This window comes from Protobothrops mucrosquamatus, unplaced genomic scaffold, assembly GCF_001527695.2.
Source record: "Protobothrops mucrosquamatus isolate PMUCROS unplaced genomic scaffold, P.Mucros_1.0 scaffold1527, whole genome shotgun sequence".
NCBI lineage: Eukaryota > Metazoa > Chordata > Lepidosauria > Squamata > Viperidae > Protobothrops > Protobothrops mucrosquamatus.
In genome coordinates, this window is record NW_015387699.1 from 142,867 (window position 1) to 163,863 (window position 20,997).

General features: G+C 38.3%; 1 protein-coding gene across 1 annotated transcript in view; it reads right to left on the minus strand.

Moving 5' to 3' along the window:
• Window positions 1-4,124: 4,124 nt before the first annotated feature.
• GLRA1 (glycine receptor alpha 1) overlaps window positions 4,125-20,997 on the minus strand; it is a 44,112-nt gene continuing 27,239 nt past the window's right edge. Inside the window, exons 4-9 of the mRNA XM_015822341.1 lie at window positions 17,865-18,088; window positions 14,804-14,886; window positions 14,094-14,231; window positions 13,121-13,335; window positions 10,727-10,873; window positions 4,125-4,415 (exon numbers count right to left, since the gene is read on the minus strand). Of these exons, the coding sequence (XP_015677827.1) occupies window positions 4,125-4,415; window positions 10,727-10,873; window positions 13,121-13,335; window positions 14,094-14,231; window positions 14,804-14,886; window positions 17,865-18,088 (1,098 nt within the window). The remainder of the gene's footprint in view (window positions 4,416-10,726; window positions 10,874-13,120; window positions 13,336-14,093; window positions 14,232-14,803; window positions 14,887-17,864; window positions 18,089-20,997) is intronic.

A 20,997-nucleotide genomic window follows, 5' to 3' on the forward strand; every position in this document is an offset into this window, starting at 1 on the left:
AGCTATGGCACCTTTACTGCCTTCCTTCCTCCAGATACACAAATCGTCATGAGGAATGCAAACCTACTCTGGCTAGTCTGAATTTAGAGCATGCAAGTCGTTGTTTAATGGATCTTGGTTTGTAACATTCAAGCAGAAGGAAGGAAGGAAGGAAGGAAGGAAGGAAGGAAGGAAGGAAGGAAGGAAGGAAGGAAGGAAGGAAGGAAATAGGGGTGGGGCAATGGTGGTGGAGAGTAGAAGGGAAAGAGGAGAAACAGAATATTTGCTTATGTGTTCCTGTGCCATGTAGGGCAGATAGGAGAATTCCTCCATTTGCTCCCTAGCATCAAACAAGTACAAGATGCTGAGCGGGCTCCTGTTGAACAGGGTATATGTTTGGCACAACAAGCCCCTTGGTGTTGCAACAGGTTCAACAAATAACCTTAGCTCAATGGCAGCTGTGGGACTGAGACAAGGCACAAATTATAGACTTTGGATTGGAACTGTGATTCTGCTACAATGCTTTAAATTTCAAAGGGGTCAATGTGTGTGTCCATCTGCATGCAGGCTTTCTTTGAAAGCTTTGCAAATGAACGAAAGGAAATCTCCCAGTTGAAGGACTAATATGAAAGACAAAAGCCTGCTAATGCTATTGCATTACTTTACAGTCTATCTCCATCAACTTTTATGAGGACATAGATCACAGCCATTTTAAAGCTATCATTCCCAAACTATGCCTCCCCTCTCCCCAAAGTTTCAGCAATCTAAATCTCAACTATTAATGATCAAAATTGGTTTTGCCAAATTTTTGTGGTTTGCCAAAATTGGTTTTGCCAAATTTTGGGGCCAAGAAGGTGCCAGTGGGTTTTTCTTGTCATATTTTGTTCCTTGTGCAGAAAAAAAAGAAAGAAAAAGCTAGACAAAAGTCTTTTAAGAATGTACAAAGTGCTTGATAGTGCATAACTTCAACCAACCAGTCTTAAAGAGAAGAGACTTTCAGAATAGACGCTGTAATTCTCAGACAACACATTTTATTTCCTAAATTTAGGAAAGTGATGTTTAAAGACTGCACCCTAGTTAGCTAGAATGGAAGACTGCAGCCAATATATTTGAGTATGTATGGGTAGATGGGTTTATTAGCCAGATATGGACTAACCTTTATGGAAAGTGACATTGAATATTAATAAGTGGAATTAGTGAATCTTTCCAACCAATGTAATTTTATGGCAAATTTACTGGGATTTAAAATTGATATATCAAAACAGAAAGGGGGAGGAGTGATCGTTTAGAAAAAGACGATTTTCTTCTTGACTAGAGTAAAAACATTTCTAGGATGAAGCCTGAAATATAAGGGAGAAGTACTTGGCCTTATGTCTAATCCTATAGAACAACATTCTATTTTATTCAACAATTTTGGTATTCTGACTATTATGTATGGGCTTCAGGATATTTGGGCAACTATATTGCACTGTGCTTGAGGGTTAGTAAAGAAATCCTAAGTGTAAACAACTTGGACTGGAAGGCATTGATACAGCTATTTGGAACCTTAAAGGCTATTGTCTCAAAAATAAAGCTTCAAGTGAAATTTGTTTAAACTTTCTGATTCTTTCTCTTGTCTACTTGCTTCAGTCCTGTCTGGAAAGTACCATTTTTTTAAAATAACAACCTTTCTTTGTTAAAACTGCAATACTCAGTATCCCTAGTCAATTTGGCTAATGCGCAGGAATTTTAGAAAACAACAGACATTATATCAGCAGGTTAGGGAAGACTAATTAAATGGAGGTATCAGAACTATAATAAGTATGCCTCCATAAGTTGGCTGGAAGTTCAGATATATAATATATAGAGATACTTTTTAAATAAGAATACTTTATTTTGAGTTCTTGGTGCCCTCTGAGCTAATAATTTCTTTCAAAACCCATAGATTGGCTGGCTGAGATTATGCAGTTAAAAACTAGAATTTATTTGCTTTATTAAGATTGCCCCAGTTCTGGAAATGCTTGGCACTGTAAATCAATTAAATCAAATATTTTGTGAAAATCTTTACCCAATATTTCTCTAATATCTCCAGAATTATGTCATCTGTGACAAACACTAGAGTTAACTGAGGTTTTCTCTAGCAAAAACACAAAAGATGGATATAATTTATAATGAACCATATATAATTTATATCCAGGCATATAAGTCGGTGCTTAAAGGTGCCGTATATAGTTTATAGTCCAAGCAAATAAATATGAGTTTAAAGGTGCACATATTGTATATCTACAGATGAATAGACCTATCTATATGAATCTATGATGTCCTAACAGTGGCATTGCTTACAGAAATTATATGTTATTCAGCTGCCTTAATCTGGGAGAAAGTAATGTGCGGATCTGGTCATGATGCTCTAGCATTTGAATATGGGCTGATTGTCTTTCTACTTGTTGACTCTGAATCTCCCTTTTGAACAATAACTTCCTAAAGTGCAAATATTGGGAAATTACTTATACGTATTCATATATATGCTACTTATACACACACACAGAGAGACACAGAGACAGAGACAGAGACAGAGACACAGACAGACAGACAGACACACACGCGCGCACACACACACACACACACACTTCCTGTTTCTGCTCAACCATCCCCATCTGGAACATGAAGCATACTGCTACTATTAAGGGCTTTAACATCAGTTTCAACTTTTCCTGTGGAGCTTGTCAGTTCCTCAGTTCATGTAAACTTTGATGACTGTTTCACCTCCTCTGCAATTTGTATTAATCGGATCAGTAGAGAGCAGAAAACACCCACAACTGCCAAATTGCAGAGGAGTTCAGAAAAATCTCACTTGTGTCTCCCTAGCCATGAAAGCTCATTGCAGCACCGAAGAGAATTACAAAAATATAGTTGGGCTAGCAACCCCACTTGAATATTACTTATGCTATGAAATGTCAGAAAATAATGCTTATCTTTTCTATCGCTATATATATATTGTTCTTTCCCATCCCCTTCCCCAGATTTTCTAATTAAAATCAATTTTCTGGTTTTTTTTATTTACATACACTCACACAATGTCTTCCTCTCGCCTGATGTGCAGAAATACCTTCTTTATGTGGGTTTACGTTTAAAGCTTTAATTCTCATAGTCGCTACTTGTTTTGTGTTATTGGGTCACTTGAAGAAAAATGGCAAGATTCTTCCAAAATTGCACATATGTGTGAAGCATTGTACCGTGATAGTGACCTCGGGAAATCCAACATAAGTCAATAGGAATGAGTTGTGATTGGGCATTTATGTTTGAAAGACACTTCTCTACCTTTAGCAATTCAACCACCAACGTTTTACTCCCCCCCCTTGATTTCCTCCCCCCCCCATCTTTTTCCAAAAGAGACTAAAGATCATAATTTTAGATGGTTTCCATGGAGCGATTTTAGCATTCTTACTGGCATCACTTTCCAAAGAAAGGGGTTTTCTTTGGAAAGTGCTTTTCAACATGCAGTGCTTTTCAGACCCTTCCAATGGAGCCTGATCTTTTAAAACCCCTGAAGACAACTCATTCCATCTTCAAACTATAGGTGAGCAGCCTGGGGCCAGTTTACCATCCTCTGCTTTTCTCTCTTTCTTTGCTACTTTTTCTTTTCCTCCGGATGCTTGCTTAGAATTGGTATGGCCTTATAGAGCAAGAGTCTGGTTGAAGCGTAATTGCAATCCTCTTTGCACATGGAATCAGGAATCGTTCCATTTGGCTTTAGAATCTAAGCTGTTAATAGGCTAAAAAAAGGATTTTTTTTTCTTCTGTTTTTGCATTATAGTTAAGCATGAATATATATTTAATATATTACACTGCTTGGACTGCTGCCATAGCAATCCTAAATCTTGTTGCTCTGTAAAATAGCTCGCCTTTCTTGTACTCTCCCCCACCTCAAAGATTTTTTTTGAAAGCTTTCTTCCCATTGCCCACCCACCCACCCACCCCCAGTATCCCTCAGTTCGTATGATATTTTTTAAAAGTCACCCCACTTTTTAAAATAGATATTGCCACATTCTTAAATTCATGCATCACTGCATTGCTATTGCACATGGTGTGTATAGAGTAACCCATTCATCTTGCCTTCACACTCATCTCTCCTGTTGGGAATGTGGGTACAAGCCCCCTCCCGCTCATGGCTTGTGTACATCTTCCCGTCGGACGATCTTGTAGATAATCCAGTAGAAAATGTTGAAGATGAGGAAAGCCATGGGGAAGCCAATCCGCGAGATCTTGTCTATTTTCTTGGCTCTCTGGAGGAAAAGCTTGCGCATCTCATCGGGGGATTTGGAAGGGGGCGGTGCTGGGTTGGCGGTATTGTTGTTGTTGGTTCCTTTGACTGAGATGCCGTCCTTGGCTTGCAGGCAGGCAGGTCCCATCCCATAAGCCGAAAAATTGAACCTGCCTTCTCCAGTGTCATCCTCCTGAAATATATTAAACATAGGGCTCTACTTAAAAATAAGATATAGACAGTGCACCCCGGCTATAAGGCTCACTGCCAGGAACTGGGGACATGCACCAGTGCTTTGGGTGTGAAGGACAACCCTTCCTTGGAGAGATCAGCCTTATAGATGGGTGCAGTTGAATGCACAGAGGCAAAGCAGGGGATCCATCTAGCACAAGAATCCTTCTATTTCCTTAACCGGATATCCCCTGTTTTGCTTCTGTCCCTCCTCCCCATCCAGACCTTCTTTACATTTGGCTCGCCCAGAAGGAGGGGGCTCCATGGAACTCTTCTAGTTAAAGTCACTCCGTCAATACTGCTACAGAGTTGCATGGACTTTGAGCAGAAAGGCTCATTGTTTAAAAGATATCCACATGAGGCATTAGTTTAATAGTGAGACCATATTCCCTCTCTTCAGGATGTTCTTGGGGTTTCTTTTTTCCCATTTTGCTTTCCACAAACCTAAAACTGGGTGAGGGATTTTTGGAGCAGCTAGTGAACGTGCTTAACTTTTTGAAGTTAAGAGGCAAAGGCCGCAGAGTTTGCAATAAAGAGATAAGATGGGCAGGGTCATATTATGCATGGAAACAGGGCTGGGATTTGAACTTTTCCCCAGTTTTTTGGGGGGTCCATAGGTGGGCACTCCTTTATTTTTTCAGAATGGTATTCAGACTATTCTGCCTGGAGAAGTCCAGGACAGTGGGAAGAGAGAGAGAGGAAGAAGATGACTAGTAGCAAGGTGGATGGACCCAATGACAGTGACAATTGGTATATTATTAGAAGAACTGAAGGGCCAGGCTGGAGAGAGGTCATCCTGGAGAAAATCTATTTTTGTCATCAAGAGTTGACTCTGACTTGACAGCACCTAATCAATCAAGAATATTTTAGTTGTTACATCACCTTTCTTATTCATATTTCCCACCTCAAAATAACAAGAAAGTGTGCCACTGGTTTTGAGTAATGTTTCCAGTTTTCTATAGACATTCTCAATCATCCAAGTCATGGCTGTCCCAAAGGCACTTTTCCAAAAGGCAACTGGACTTTCTTGTTGTTGTTTTTCTTTGAAAATGTTTTTCTTATCATCTAAGAAGCTTCAGTTTAGAACTGAAGAAGCTTGTTGGATGAGAAGTGAAATGTTTTCAAAGTTTTCAGTTCTGAACTGATGAGAAGCAAAATGTTTTCAAAGAAAAGTACTAAGAAAGTCCAGTTGCCTTTTGGAAAGCACCTTCAGGACATCTTCCCAATTGACATTCAGTTGCACATTGAGAGGGAATTTGGGGACCACAGGTGGTATCCCCAGTTTCCAAGCCTTAAGTTTACTGAAGTGTAATCAGAGGAGTTCTGTAAGGATGTATATGTGAGGGAAGGTGGAAATACCTCACTAAATACTGATTTGAAAAAAATAAAAATAAATTAATAATAATTCCTAGGCTGTCAGGCAAACAATGATTACTGTAAGAGAATAAAAATGTAAATACAATTACACAGAAACTGGGAGTGAATAAGAAAGACTGTACTTAGTCCAAACAATAAGAACAATTCTGGATTGTTCAAGGCTTTAATGAAGTACAGATCATGAGAACATAAGAGGAGATACTTGTTACTGTACATAGATAGTAGATTTAGTTCTCTTTCTCCTTTTGTACTGATTTTTCTTGAGTATTAAAATTATTTGTGGATTTCTGCAATTTTTGCAGATCACAAAAGAGACTTAAGAGTGAGGAATTATCTGTTTCACAGGTGGAGTTGCTGGGAAGGAACTATATGCTAAATCCCCCTAAAAAAAAAATGCCCAGTGGGTTTGAGTTGGGTTCTGGAAGGATGCTTAATAAAGAATACTGAACAACTCCAGCAATTGCCTTAGATATAAGCTTCTATTTGTCTCGGGTGTTCAAATAGCAATAACTACATGATGGAATATATACAGATCAATATTCCTGGATGAAATGCAATTTTTCCAAATTGTAACTCTAGAGTAATTCAGAATTAAAAGCTTTCTTATTTCTCATGGCCATTAATTACTTCTTCTTGTGGACTTTACTTCTGAGCGGTACAGCCAGACTTTTATATATGGCTCTTTTCAAGCTTTTCTTTGTAGAATATCTTTTAAGAATGACCTCGCTTTTCACATTGCATAGTATGGATGAATTGTACAGCCACACATTTACAGCATGGATGTATGAATGTTGTCGAGAGCACATTGGTAGCTTGAACAAATGATGCCATACGAAGCTTTGAATAATCTAGCATTAGCTGCAAGGCATGGGGCTTACCTGAAAAAGTTGTCAGTTGTCTCAGAAGCAGATAGGTTTGTGAGTCCCTACCAATATCTTGTGGGCTTCCTGTTCCTTCGGGTGTTAGCATTCTCAAGAGCCAACCAACCACTTTTTTTTAATCTACTATTTTCTCCCTTTACACAGGTTCACACCAACATAATGCAAGGAATTGTGATAAACTGTTTCCCGTCTGGACTATTGCAACGCTCTCTACATGGGGCTCCCCTTGAGGTGCACCTGGAGGCTCCAGCTAGTTCAGAATGCGGCCGCGCGGGGGATTCTCGGGGCCTCTAGATACTCCCATGTAACACCTCTCCTGCGTGAACTGCACTGGCTGCCTGTGGCCTTCCGGGTGCGCTTCAAGGTGTTAGTAACAACCTTTAAAGTGCTCCATGGCAATGGACCTAGGTATTTGCAAGACCGCCTTCTACCAAACACCTCCCTCCGACCAGTCCGCTCCCACAGAGAGGGCCTCCTTAGGGTGCCGTCGGCCAGTCAATGCTGGCTGGTGACCCCCAGGGGGAGAGCCTTCTCTGTGGCAGCTCCTGCCCTCTGGAATGACCTACCCCCCGACCTACGTACAGTTGCGGACCTGCGCCTCTTTCGCCGAACCTTGAAAACCCATCTATTCCATGCGGCCGGCCTGGCGTAGTCTTAATTATGTTTTTAGTAAAGGTTTTAAATAGCGTATTTTAGAGCAAGCTTTTTACTTAATCTGATTTTAGAATAGAAATTTGAATATATTTATTGTGATTTTTATTATTGCCTGTCCACCGCCCTGAGTCCCGTGAGGGAGATAGAGCGGTATACAAATTCAAATAAATAAATAAATAAATAAATAAATAAATAAATAAATAAATAAATAAATAAATAAATAAATGTCTGAAACCTGGGATTTAAAGTGCTCTTTGAGACCCATTCAAGTACTGGGACATGGACTGGTTTGGAAAGAATCTCAAATTTCAAAAAGCAATTTGTTATTCAACAACAAAATTTAAGACTCTGTAGTTGCCCCCCCCCAAAAAAATTGGGTGATACAAAAGCTTTTCTGAAATGTTCTCTTGGACATCTAATATTTTTGATGCTTCTCAGTCTTATTTCCACTATATTTGAAGATAATGTTATGAGTAACATTTTCTACCATGTTTTGTATTCTCCCCAACACTTCGTAATGGAACTGATCCTTCAAATACCAGGGAAAAGAAATCACAATTTTAAATATTTAAATTAGCATTCCCTGTTTCTAGGAATGCTTTCATTGTTCTACTATTTCTCTTCTTAGGGAAATGGTGGAAAATGAGAATCAATACTGAGAAACTGAGTAAAAGAAAAATTATAGCAGGAGCCCCTTCCTCCTGAACTAATATTCTACACAATTGTAGGAAACTTCTAAGAACTTTAATAAATTTGAGGGATATTTTTTTCCTTTTGAACTATTTCCATTCAAGGATAAAATGTGTCCTCGATCAAGCCTAGGGTAAGAGGAAGTCAGGAGTTCATCCAACTATTATTTCTTCAGTTTTGTTATCAATCTAAGAAAAAAATATTCCAATTTATTAAACAGCCATATTTAAATTACAGTGACACAGAAAAAAAATGTGGGTTATCAAATTATGATGTGACTTTTGCTATTTTAATTTATGAGAGAGATGAAGTGGTGAAACTTATCACCTACTGAAAAAAATGAAGGGGGGGTTAAGAAAAGGGAGGGGCGGGGATTTGGCACTTCCTGCCCTTCACACCATTTAAAATAAAACAAAATCCTCTGCTCTCGCCAGCAGGGGGCAGTAACACCAAAAGAAGAAATGTACATTTTCCGTTGGATAGAAATCTGCATTTTAAATGCAACAGACTTCCTAAACTTGCTATTGGCACAGCAGATGAACTCACCCTCCCATATAACAGCACTCGGGTCTCGAACACAGGCTTGTAGATTGTCAACCCAGCCTTTTAACCCTGTGAGCCATCTTGGTCCCTGATCTGGTCATTGTTATATACAAATAGGAGTTCCATGAACATAACTTGGCCAGAAGAAGATTTTAATACAGTCCTTTCTTCCCATGTAGATACAATTTTTATTCATTTAAATTTACCTTTATGAATTTCCTTTCCGCAAACATATTCAGTGTGACTCACAGATGCAAAGGGCACCCATTTTGTTTGTGCCTGTGTTATTGTCTAGCACGTAACAGTCAAGTTACAAATGGTGAGCTGACTAACACAATGATGTTGGCAAATCTGTTTTGGAAGAGCTTTCTGCTGACCTACTGGGGATGGTGCTTCTACTCCATCCTACATTTTGTCATAGAATAGTCGTTAAGCTTTAGGATGACAACCTAAAGTTTCTTCAGAAATGGTGTCTTTCTACTTATTCTGCAACATATTTTCTATGCACGTTTAGTGAGTAATCACTTCTGAGTCAAACAGAATTTATTCCTATTCCAAGTTATAGTTTTATTCAAATGGTTTCTTCTAATAGAATAATAAGGTGCTGGGATTTTTTTCCCCTGGGGCTGGCCAAAAAGCAATTATTAGTTTCTATATCTTCACAACCCTCCTCGGTATTCTTCAAGACTGCAAACTTTTTCTAAATTTGATGCCTTCTAGATTTGTGGTCTTCAGCCCTTAAAGCCTCTGGTTATTGGGGGAAATTCTCGGTTTTGGAGTCCACAGATCTGGATGTACATCTGGAATGTGGAGGTATCACTTGAGGATGGGTGAGAGAAGAAAGGAAGTGGCTGGTGACTTATAAAAGGGGGAGGGAGAAAGAGATTAGCTCTTTTGGTCCCCAGCAACTTACAGGAATACTCTTGGGAGGGAAAGGATGTCTGCCATGACATGTAACTCCATAAATCTTACTGAACTGAAACTTTCCTAGGCAGATGTCTTTTCCTTCAACTAACGCTTGATCCTTTAAAAACAGGAGAGAAAGGATTTAAGGAGAATGGGGAAAAAGAAAAATATATCGTTTCCCATTTCTCCTGTGAAATATTTTCTATCATCTCTCAAAAGCCTTGGTTAAACTAAAAAAACCCAACAACTTTCTATTTTATTTTGGTTGGAATGGCAAACATGAAAAAAACAGAAACAAGCTAGATTAGGATTTTACTGCAACATCTTGCTGAAGATTCCACTTAGTATGCGTGTTTCTTGAATATTATTTGCCATCATAAAAACTTCACCATGGCCAGGACCAGAAGTGGCACAGAGAGGAAAAGCTTTCTAAATTCATCTTGCTCAGCTTGAAGTCAGTCATTGGCAAAATCCATTAAGTCAGATTAATATAATGAAAAAAAAATAATGTAACAGGACTTTTGATCTGTGAGATAGTAAGTTTCACCTACCTTTAGGATATAAGGAAGTGGCTCATCAGTGATGTGACTTGACAAGTGTCCTTGCCTCTCACCCAAGGAAACAAGCAGCATGAACCATGAATGATGTCATTGTATGTGAAGCAATGCATACACATGAATGATAGAACTTCCATTTCAAAGACAGATTCTTGAATTGGCAAAATTAAAATATTTTTGTTCAATTGGGAGAGCACACTGAATGTCACAGGGCAGCAATTGAACTGGCTTTCTCTTCTGAAACTTGCTTTTTATCACTCAACTTCCCTGTCCCCAAGAGACTGTATATATTCTCAGTCATTAGAGATGTTTTATCCTTTACACTATAGAGTGAACAGCTTTAAAAGGTACAGTATCTACTGACCTCAGTGAGAAGTTTTGTATTTAAACAGGAGTGATGGATGTCTGTAAATATATGAGGTTATTGACTGATTCTGTACTCAAGTGAAATATTTCACTGTGGTTTCCAAATAGCTGTCAGCAGCAACAGCAGCAGCTTGTGAAAATCAGATCTCTCTTCAAACATTATACTGTTCATCTTATAGCTGGCATGCTAAAATGCAGTGGTCCCAATATCCCTTTTGACCAGGTGACCTCGTGTTGCAACCCATCTCTTTCAGCTGTGCTCAATGTACAATACTTGTGTTGACTTGTATATTGCTTACCTTGTGGTGCCTCCTTTTTCTTCTGAACCTGAGTAGTTCTTTGTGCTGCCGGGACACAAAGTTAACAGCAGCATACTCTAGAAGGGCTGAGAACACAAACAGCAGGCACACAGCCATCCAGATGTCAATGGCTTTAACATAGGACACCTGAGAGAGGAAAGAGTATGCAGTTTTCTTAGTAGCATATAATTCAAATACTGTCTACCAAGATCAAGTGTTAATACTACAAGATCAAATACTAGCTACCAAGGTACCTAGATAAATAGGTACCACTTTGGTGGGAAGGTAACAGTGTTCCATGATGTCATGCTGGTTACATGACCATGGAAATGTTTTCCCGACAGCAGTGGCTTGAAACGGAGATGAGCACTGTCCCCTAAAGTCGGCAATGACTAGTGGAGTAAAATCCACAGGGACTCCTTTACCTTTACCCTACCAAGATCAACATACTATATTCCAAATTCTCCAGCTGGTGTTATTCAAAATACACTATTCTGTCTTTGACAATCATTACCCTTTGATGTAAACTCTCTACTGCCTTTTTCATATAATAATCACTAAGCTTCAGTATGAAATAGTTGAAATAGTAATCCGTTGGCTGGATTCAAATACATTGCTATGCCATAATAGGATATATTTGCTTTTGGCATTGTATGTTCAGAAACTCATAGTTATAAATCAAGGCTTAGCATTATGTCTGGACACAGGCATTATATCTGTCATTTTACCTTCTCTGTTGACACATTTATGATTGCATGAGCTTTTGTGTATACAGTCCAATTCATTACACAGGGATTCACATTTACACAGTTGCTTCTTAACCATTGCATTCTCTTTTGTTTTTGTTGCAAATAAAAGGGAAAAAACCCTCCTTTCCTCTGATATCGCTCTTGTATCTATTTTTAGAAGACTAAATCTTGTTGAATGAAAATTCTGGTTCATACCATATTATTACTGTTAGGAAGATTGAAAGCCCCTTTTATACCCTCAAGTGGTAGCTCCTGGCCGACCCTGTCTTGCTTTCAAAGCTAACCAGATTGGGGTAGATGAGAGAGTTTCAGGACATACCAGGACTGCAGGCTGCACTGGGAAATCAAAAATCTTGGAAGAAGCAAATGGCAAACCATTTTGTATTGTTGCTAAGAAAACTACATGGAAATATCCATGAAGCTACCAATAAAACTACTTTATTTGTAAACCACTTTGGCGAGGAGGTTGGGGTGCTAATTTTTTAAATACATTGGGGGCGGGGGAGGTTGATTTCTAATTGAAACTAAAATATTTGACACTACTATAAGGGAGAGAGATCTTACAAGAGTATAATTATAAAACTCTCTTTAACAAGATGGTGGCAGAGTAGAAAGTGAACAAAAATCTGATGATGCTATCTAGTTTGGTAATGAAATGTCTGCAAGAGAACCATCAAGGTCAGAGAGCACCACGGACACCACAAAACAAAAATCTATCCATTTCCAGAGATTGTTCTGATTTTCCCTCTATTCCTTCATGCAGGAAAGAACTATACATTGCTTTATAAATGTTATACAGAACTTGCATCCTGCTTTTCTCCCAAAAATAATTATTAATGAGAATTTGCCAGTAAACTCAGTTGAGAAAGAGGAAACTAGTATTATAATTTGTTTGATGAATATTAATAAACTATTAATCCTTTCTAAATAACATGATTCATGAATGCAATTGTTCTAAGAGTACAGTAATTGAATTGTATAATACAATTGAAAATGATAGTCTAGTATTTGAAAAAATATATTTCAATATTTGTAATTTTATTTTCCAGATTCTCTTCTTCTGTATCTGCTTAAACATTTTTTTTCTGTTTCTGTGCCTGCTCTTACTCCCAAATAAATTGTATTTAGTAACCCCAAGGGAGCATATTTTCAACTACAGGCATCTTATGAGTACAAATGAAAATAAATAAACAACAAATTGTGCTACATCTTTCTAATACTTATTTTTCTCCCTGTAGTTCTACTGCATAGATAAATTACAGATTTAGGGTGATGAAGGATGCTAGGACTTTTCTGCTAATTTCCAATTGACAATAAGACTAAATGCTAATGATTAAGGGCACTGAAATAATTTGATATCACCTTCTAGTGAATTAAACACACATTTCAAACCTTAAAAATGATATGCCCTTATGCTAGATTTGGGCAGAAGACTGGGAACACAGTAGTAAATGCCCTAAAAGTGTTATCTAATATACGATTTTTCAACTTTGCATTAATATTTTCAACTTTAACTGGGAATGGTTCTTCTAAGGTTCTCAGTGGGGAACTTTGCTATAATATCTTCCAAATCCTTTGAATTGCTGATATCAATTTTCGGAACTTCATTCCAACACATTGGCTCTTCATAAGGATAATTTGTTACCTTGGGCAAAGATGCTCGAGAACCAGAACTTTGTGTGGTCATTGTGAGCACTGTAGTGATACCCAGACCGACTCGGGCAGGTGCAGCATCCATGTTGATCCAGAAAGAGATCCAGGAAAGAATTACAATCAGCAGGCTGGGAATATACATCTGGATCAAGTAGTAACCCATCTGTCTCTCCAGGTGGAAACGGGCTTCTATGCAGGTGAATTTGCCTAGGAATTACAAGAACCTTCATTAAAAAGTGAACCTTAAAGGAGATCCACTGTGAGCAAATTTCTTTCTTGGAATTAGACAATTGCGATGATCATGTTTTTCCTAAGTCTGGACACACATTTAGAACTGTATCACACATGAGATTTCTCTGGGGTTCATCATAATATGCTTTAGTTCCTAAAGGTTGTTCTTTAGGAATAGGATAGGATAGGATAGGATAGGATAGGATAGGATAGAGCTGGAAGGGACCTTGGAGGTCTTCTAGTCCAGCTCCCTATACCACTTCAGACAAGTGACTGTCTAGTCTCTTCTTAAAAACCTCCAGTGATGGAGTGATCACGATTTCTGAAGGCAAGCTGTACTACTGGTTAGATAAGCTTTATTCTTTATTCTAAATTCTTTTATTCTTAATAAAATAATATTTTTCAGAAGGTATCTTATAATACATATATTTTATATACAGTAATGGAGGTGAATAGCCCAAGGGTGAAAAAACTCAACATCATAAGCTAAGGATACTATAAGCCTGACCTACGTATTTAAAAAATGAAAGAGAGAAATCTAAATTCTCATAGAATTTACATGGAAAAAAGGTAGCCCAACCAGAAGAATAACTTTGTAACATATCATCCATCTGTAGCATTAAAGGTATTACTAACTCAATGGTTGATGGCTGGTTGAAAAAGACTGAATGAGAACCTTGCTGTCTTGATAATTTCCATGGAAAAATGCTTAATGTGGATCTGCCATCACCAACCTGTGTTGTAATGTTTTGTGCAGTAGCGCAAGTCCTTTTCTTCCTTCAGGATGAATTGTGGCAGGGTTAATCCATCAGCAACCTGCACTGCTCCTTTCTCTTGCCACTCAAATATCAGATCATTCATTGTATAGCCAACTGTGGAGACCAAAGCAGGAGAGAAAATCAGCATGGATTAGAATGGATGGTCATTGCAGATCAATGGGTGACAAGATTAACAACAGAAATACATACTAGTCTTCACTAAAATCACAAGCTACTGGTATTGTATACATAGAGCTGGTAAAACCCACACTAAAATGGAAAAACTCAGCAACTACAGCTTGTTCTGTCCTCTCCTTACCCAATATACAAGGGCAAAGGACACATTTGGCTTTTTAGTGACATGCCAAAGGCCACAGTACAAAGAATTACAGTTGAAGTCAGAGCAGAACCGAGTTTACTACATTTAATAATTTCCTCCTTTGGTCATATTACAACTTGATAACAACCTTCTCAGAGGTTGTAGTAAGGCTTTTGGAGTCATCCCCCTGGTGTACCACAGGAGACATAAGTGGCTCTGATGCTTTTTCTCCTTCCCTCCACTCTCTCTATAATAACTGAGGGATTTGGTTAGGAGCTGAAAAATATAATGCAGCATATATATGAGCAGCCATACTTGCTCCCATGTAGAGTGGCAACTTTTTTAGAGGAGAAACTTCAAGACTCACAGCTCTCTAGTTGCATAATACACGTCTGGACATCCATAGGGAAGTTCTTTAGATCCATGGGGCAAGCCAGGGTCAGGGTTATTCTGTGAAGAGAGAAGAGACTTAGTTCTATCTATTTCTAGCTGAGGAATAATAAGCCAGTAAGTCAATCTTAGGCCTAGTGAGAAAGGAAACTATACCAATCTAGATATATTAGTATAATTATGAAAATATGGTTTGTTTCCATTTCATCGTCACTCTCATTTCTTATGATTCCTTTATTTTTTTTAATCTTCTCTTCCATAAATAAATACTTACCAGAATCTGGCCAGAATCTAAGCTAGAATAGCTGATCACATGTGACAGAGAGCTCCTGTTAGTACAGTCCCCCTGTACTAACAAAAACCATAGTTACTATGGCTGAAAAGGGGAAAAATCAGTTTACTACCACAAGAAGACTATGCCCAGTTCCTAGGTGTGGCTTAATGTGTGAAAGATTTGAAGTATCTCTACCAACTGTTAACACAACTCTGTGAAAGCTGCTATAGGTCTCCAATTCTTCTTTCAAAAGGTGGGAGATAAATTGCTGGATTAACAGGAAAAAAAAATTAGCAAGACCTACCAACACATTCTCTGCTAAAATCTTTTAGTGCACCAATCAACATGAGTCTTGCTTCACTGTATACTTTTCAGGTAGCATAAATATGAGAGCATTTATTGATGTCTTCACTCTCACCTTTCTGAGAGAAACAATAAATGGAAGGTCACCTTTGGTGGCAATTACTTTAATAGCTACCTCTTGTTAGTTGGAAAACATTTCAAATGACTGTATAAATTAAAGCTTTAAATTCCCAAAGCTCTGGCTATGTGCTTTGGTAAGTGTTATGCTGTCTGGTCTCTGATGTTTGAACTGAAGCCGCCTTCTTTTTTCTCCCTGTATTACAATATTATTTGTTTTGTTCCTTGGGCCCAGGAGGACATCTGTGACATGAGCCAGGAGTTCCAATGGGAATGACCCCTTTGCACTCTGGGATTGTACTGCCAGGCTTCAGCAAGCTGGAATATGCAAAAAGAACCCAAGTTTATATATATATAAAAAGGTGCCAGTACGTTCTTTACTGAATTTAACAAGAAAAGTACATGTTCCTAATTGCATTCTTTCAGTAAAGGACAAAGTAAGGTTTGGAGGTGGCTAGAATGGATTATTTCTAAATTAAAATGAGTCCACTTACTGCACTTCACATATCATAAATTTGAAATCCAATGACCCAGAAATTACTGTGTTGAGAAATGATGGAGGAAAAAAGCCAGATCTATCTGGTTCCATTATGTGATTTGTCATTTCTTACTAAAAAAAAAAAAAAAATCTCCTGAAAACAAAAGTGAGTGAGCTTGAACATCTTTTAGACTGTAATAGGCCGGCGCAGGGAAGATCCATTTATACATTCTCCAACTGTGCCAGACTGTCAGAGAATTTCTGTTGTATGGGATAGAAATGGTCCTTTGTCTGCCTTACATGGCTGATTATTTTAGTAGTGCAATTTGCTGAAGTGTCAGTTATGAAGCAACAGGATATAGTTGGAATTTTATAATACCAAGGACCTAATTAATCTGCACCCAATGAGTGTGAATATGGCTAAAAATCTCTACATGCATATTTAGGGATAAATATAATTGAACCTAGTGGGCCTTTTCTTTCTAAATAGATACAGAATAGAATATCGCAAGGAATATCTTTATTGTCATTGTGTAACTCACAACGAAATTAAGTATGCATATGACTGTAGAGTTTTTTGTAAATGTAAGACATATCTTACAGGATCAGACTAATGCTGATTCCATATCTGATTTCTTTATAAAACTTCCTTCTCTACAGAAAGTGGGGTGGAGTATACAACTCTGCCTAACTTTTAATACATATGCACCACTTTATTATATTGATGTCAAGGGCATTTAATTATACTGAACAATTATTGAGAAAGGATTTGGAGCTGACAAAACGGGATACCTCTTTTATAAAAGAAGCAAAGAAGAGTGCACTTTCAGTTTGCTTCTCAGCAGATACTCCAAATGAATTAAAACTTGATTTATAATTATAATTATAATCAATTATAATTATCTTTAGTCTATTCTACCCCTTTTCAGTTTACTTTAAAAAAAATGAACATATTCAGTGTTTTAAAAACAGACTATGAGCCTCAAGCTTGATTCCCCATCTTATTTAGGATAGGATAGATGTCATGATTCCGACAGATGAAACTCTTCAAAAGAACTTCAAGGCATGTTTACCTTAAATAATCTTTTATTCGAGAAACATAGTATTGGCACTACATAGTTGAAACCAAAAACTAAATTCCCCTCCCCTGGGTACAATATAACAAAGCACAATTCCCTCCTCCAATAAACAGTCATAAACCACATTCCCCAATTAGCTTGAAGCGCGGGCTTTCTCCCCAGGTCTCCAGCCCACCAAAACTCTATCAACTCAGGGCCCAATGACCTTGGGTTCCCACGGCTGAGTTATTATTATTATGACTAGCTGGACTCTCATCCACATTCCCCCTCCCAGCATCAACTAACTCTAAAAGCAATAGAGGGAAAGTGGCTGCTTTTCCATCTGTTGTCAAAGCAAGAACATCCGATGTTAGCAGCATTGACATCAGACATCAGTCTTCAACTTACACCCATTTGTTTAGTGACCGTTTGAAGTTACAACGCCACTGAAAAAAGTGACACGATCATTTTTCATATGACCATTGCAGCATCCCCATAGTCACATGATCAACATTCAGATGCTTGGCAACTGGTTCATATTTTTGACCGTTGCAGTGTCCCGGGGGTCATGTGACCCCCTTCTGTGACCTTCTGACAAGAAAAGTCAATGGGGAAGCCAGATTCACTTAACAACCCTGTTACTAACTTAGCAACTGCAGTGATTCACTTAACAACTGTGGAAAGAAAGGTCATAAAATGGGAGAAAACTCACTTAACCAATGTCTTGTGTAGCAACATAAATATGGGCCTCAGGTGTGGCCGTAAACTGAGGACTACCTGTACATCTTATTTAGAAAACGAAACCTACCTGATACTGTATAGGACATTGCCATTTCTGGAGATCCGCAGGAGTTTATTATCTGTAGTGATCTCGTGAAAGTGAGCCCCTTTCTCATTAGCAAAGAACAGATCTGGTTTCCAGATGGAATCCAACATGGATGGGTCCAAATCTAGGGAATCATCTGGATATTCATTGTAGGCCAGCCTGGGATCATTCCACTGCTGCCGCAAGAAAATATTCACTCTGTAATCCTGCGTTGAAGAAAGAAAAACAAAAGGATTGGCGAATGCCCAAAGAAAGCCCTATATAAAAAAAACTATAATCCACAAAGCTCAGTGCAGCATGAAGCATAGCAAGACTGCTTAGGGTGAATGAGCAAACACCCCCCACCACCTCCCCATATTAGGTCTTCACTACCAGTTGGATTCTGCTTTTCTTCTGTGAGTATCCCTGCTGGTGATATTTCACAGAGAACTATATTTATTTTTAACTTCTAAAGTCAAGAGGTTCAGCACCGGGCAAACAGCTGTAGTCCACAACACCTGCTTCATGCAGAAATGCTCAGAAATGTGGCAAGCCAGTTCTGGGGTGCATCCAAGTGAAGAAAACATTATTCAGGCTCATGTACTGATCAATCATCCTCTTTTAAGATTGATAATGTGTTCAAGGTGCATAATGGTGCTTGAAAGGACTATGTTATTCAACCCTTAAGCATAATAAACTTTAGGTACAATAATTTCTAAAGCTTTCTTTGAAGTGTGCACCTTTACATTTACTATGTAATTTTTACATCTTCACAACAGCTTTATGAAAAAGTTACCATTAACCCTATCTTTTCTATGGGATCGACTTTCTACAATCAAGAAAAAGATAAGACACTGAAGAAGGAAATGGCTGACTTGCAGAAAGAATTAGTTGCTTGGCTGAAACTTCTGTAAGGAAAGATTAGCATGGCAAGCATTGAGCTGTCCCATGCCTTGAGAAAATTAAATTCTTCTCCTCCCAGCCAGGAGTCCCTTTTTCAAAGCAGTTTTTCTGCTTTGCCTGAAATGATCTTCCTACATTCATACCAAATTCAACCTGGGTCTATTTTTTGGGTGTTGACATTCATCTTGGAGCTTTTCCAATTCTATTTGAAGCTGCTGCTGATCCTGATTTTTTGACTGAATCCTCATTCTCTTTTCCACTTCTTCTTGTGAATCTCATGTGGCGCACAAATACGGGGCAATCCAGTTCAGCGATACTGATTGGGTCAATACTATCCATGCATTTGGTTAACTCACTGTTAATAATCATTTTAGACATGATTCCTGTTTGGAAGAAGACAAGCCCGTGGGAAGCTGCCTACTATAAATAAATGATTTACTCTGATTAGCCATGAGTCTTTGTGTTTCAAAAGAGGTCTTTTCCAGTTTTTAAAAATGACAACAACAATGAGAAGTTTCAGCAGAAGACAACATATGTAGTTCCATATGGTTTATGAAACCAACATTTTAACTGGGAAACTGTGAGAATCCTAATCCAAACTAAATCCAAAAACACTAGAGAATTCCTGGAAACTCAGGAATCAGCCATCAATAGATACATAGAAATTGCAACAAATCAGCCATCAATAGATACATAGACATTGCAAACCAATAAAAACAATAATAAAAAGAGGTAAAAAAGAAACAGAGGATCATAACTCATCCTCTTCAACTACTCAGATAAGTGAGGACTTACACCAGACAATCAAGCAGAAAATAATGCCATTCAAGGAATTACAAAGGACATCTTCATCAACACTTGTAGGGCAAGCTACTCTATATAGACAGGAAGATGACCAGGCTGAACCTGAGGATGGGGTCAAACACATAATTAGTTTGGCATCTCTATGCTCCTGTAAAAGATCTAAGTTCAGTCCCTCTAGAAGTCCATTGACTCTTTTCTGATGTAGTAGTTCAGATTCTTGTGTATAGGTAGCATGAAATAAATTTGTAGTACTTTTGAACTGTATCCTGGTTCCTGATTTCTTGCACTTGACAGGAACAAACTCCACAATCATGAACACTGATGATATGACCTAGTCAGGTAATTAAACATCTGCAAGCAAACAACCAAAGTCAGAGAACACCAAGTAGAGGCATCAAACACTCAGTGTAGGAATTTATGCATATAAAACCTATGCATTGTCTCTTAATCACTTCCCCTTTCTGAAGATGGAACTTCCGAATTCAGAGGTAATATGTGTCTGAATGTCAGATGCTAGATATTATATTCTCAAAAGAATTTGGGTGGATTAGTGTGTGGAACAATATGTTGCATTTGTTAGAAGCATTTAGACACAGCTTGTCAATATGAGGACTCCCATGATCCGATGAAGTAAGCTAGTAACACCAGAATCTTCCTGTGTGATGTCTGGCAGTTGAATCTGATCCAGATATAGAAGCACATAGAACCTGTGAGGAAAGATCCTTTAGGAACAGCAAATCTTGTCCCAGAATCTTAGTTCCAAATTACCTCTAGTGAAGTTTGGCTGGAGATTTTGATGGTACGTGCAAAACAACCCACCTGGGTACAAATCTGTGAATGCTTTGGTATATTACTGCCTGCAAATTGTTACTCTGTTTACCTGGACTTGATTTATGGTTGGTTATACTTTTTGTTTTTAGGCTGAGCTTAATTACCAGCAGCATAACTTCCTGCATTGTGCTTACTCATGCTGCTTTTTTCTGGTTGTCAGTTGAACAGCTACTGCAGTCATCTACCTATACCTCCTCTCTGCCTACCTCTTTGTTTGCCAGTATAATCTAGATCCAAGCCTGATTTAGCTGTTTAAATAACAAATTGAAACAAACTGAGTAATATTTGGATGACACAAAAATCATAACTTCTGCTTAGTCACAAAGTTGCCTGATAACCCCATCTGGTCATTCCTTTTGTTCCATGGCAATGCCTCTCTAATAACTGCTACTGGCTTGTTTAAGATGCTACTAAATAGCTCACTAGTTTATGGGGTTCCTCCATCCAACTGCAAAACCAGACAGTGCTGCAAATTTTATGGGCTTGTCCCATAATTTAATTGGAGCTTGTCTCACCAGCTCCGCTGAGAATGAAGTCTGCTTCTTAATCTCATGTCTTTACAACTCTCTTGAGCATCTCCGGGCCAGGTGAAGCCAAA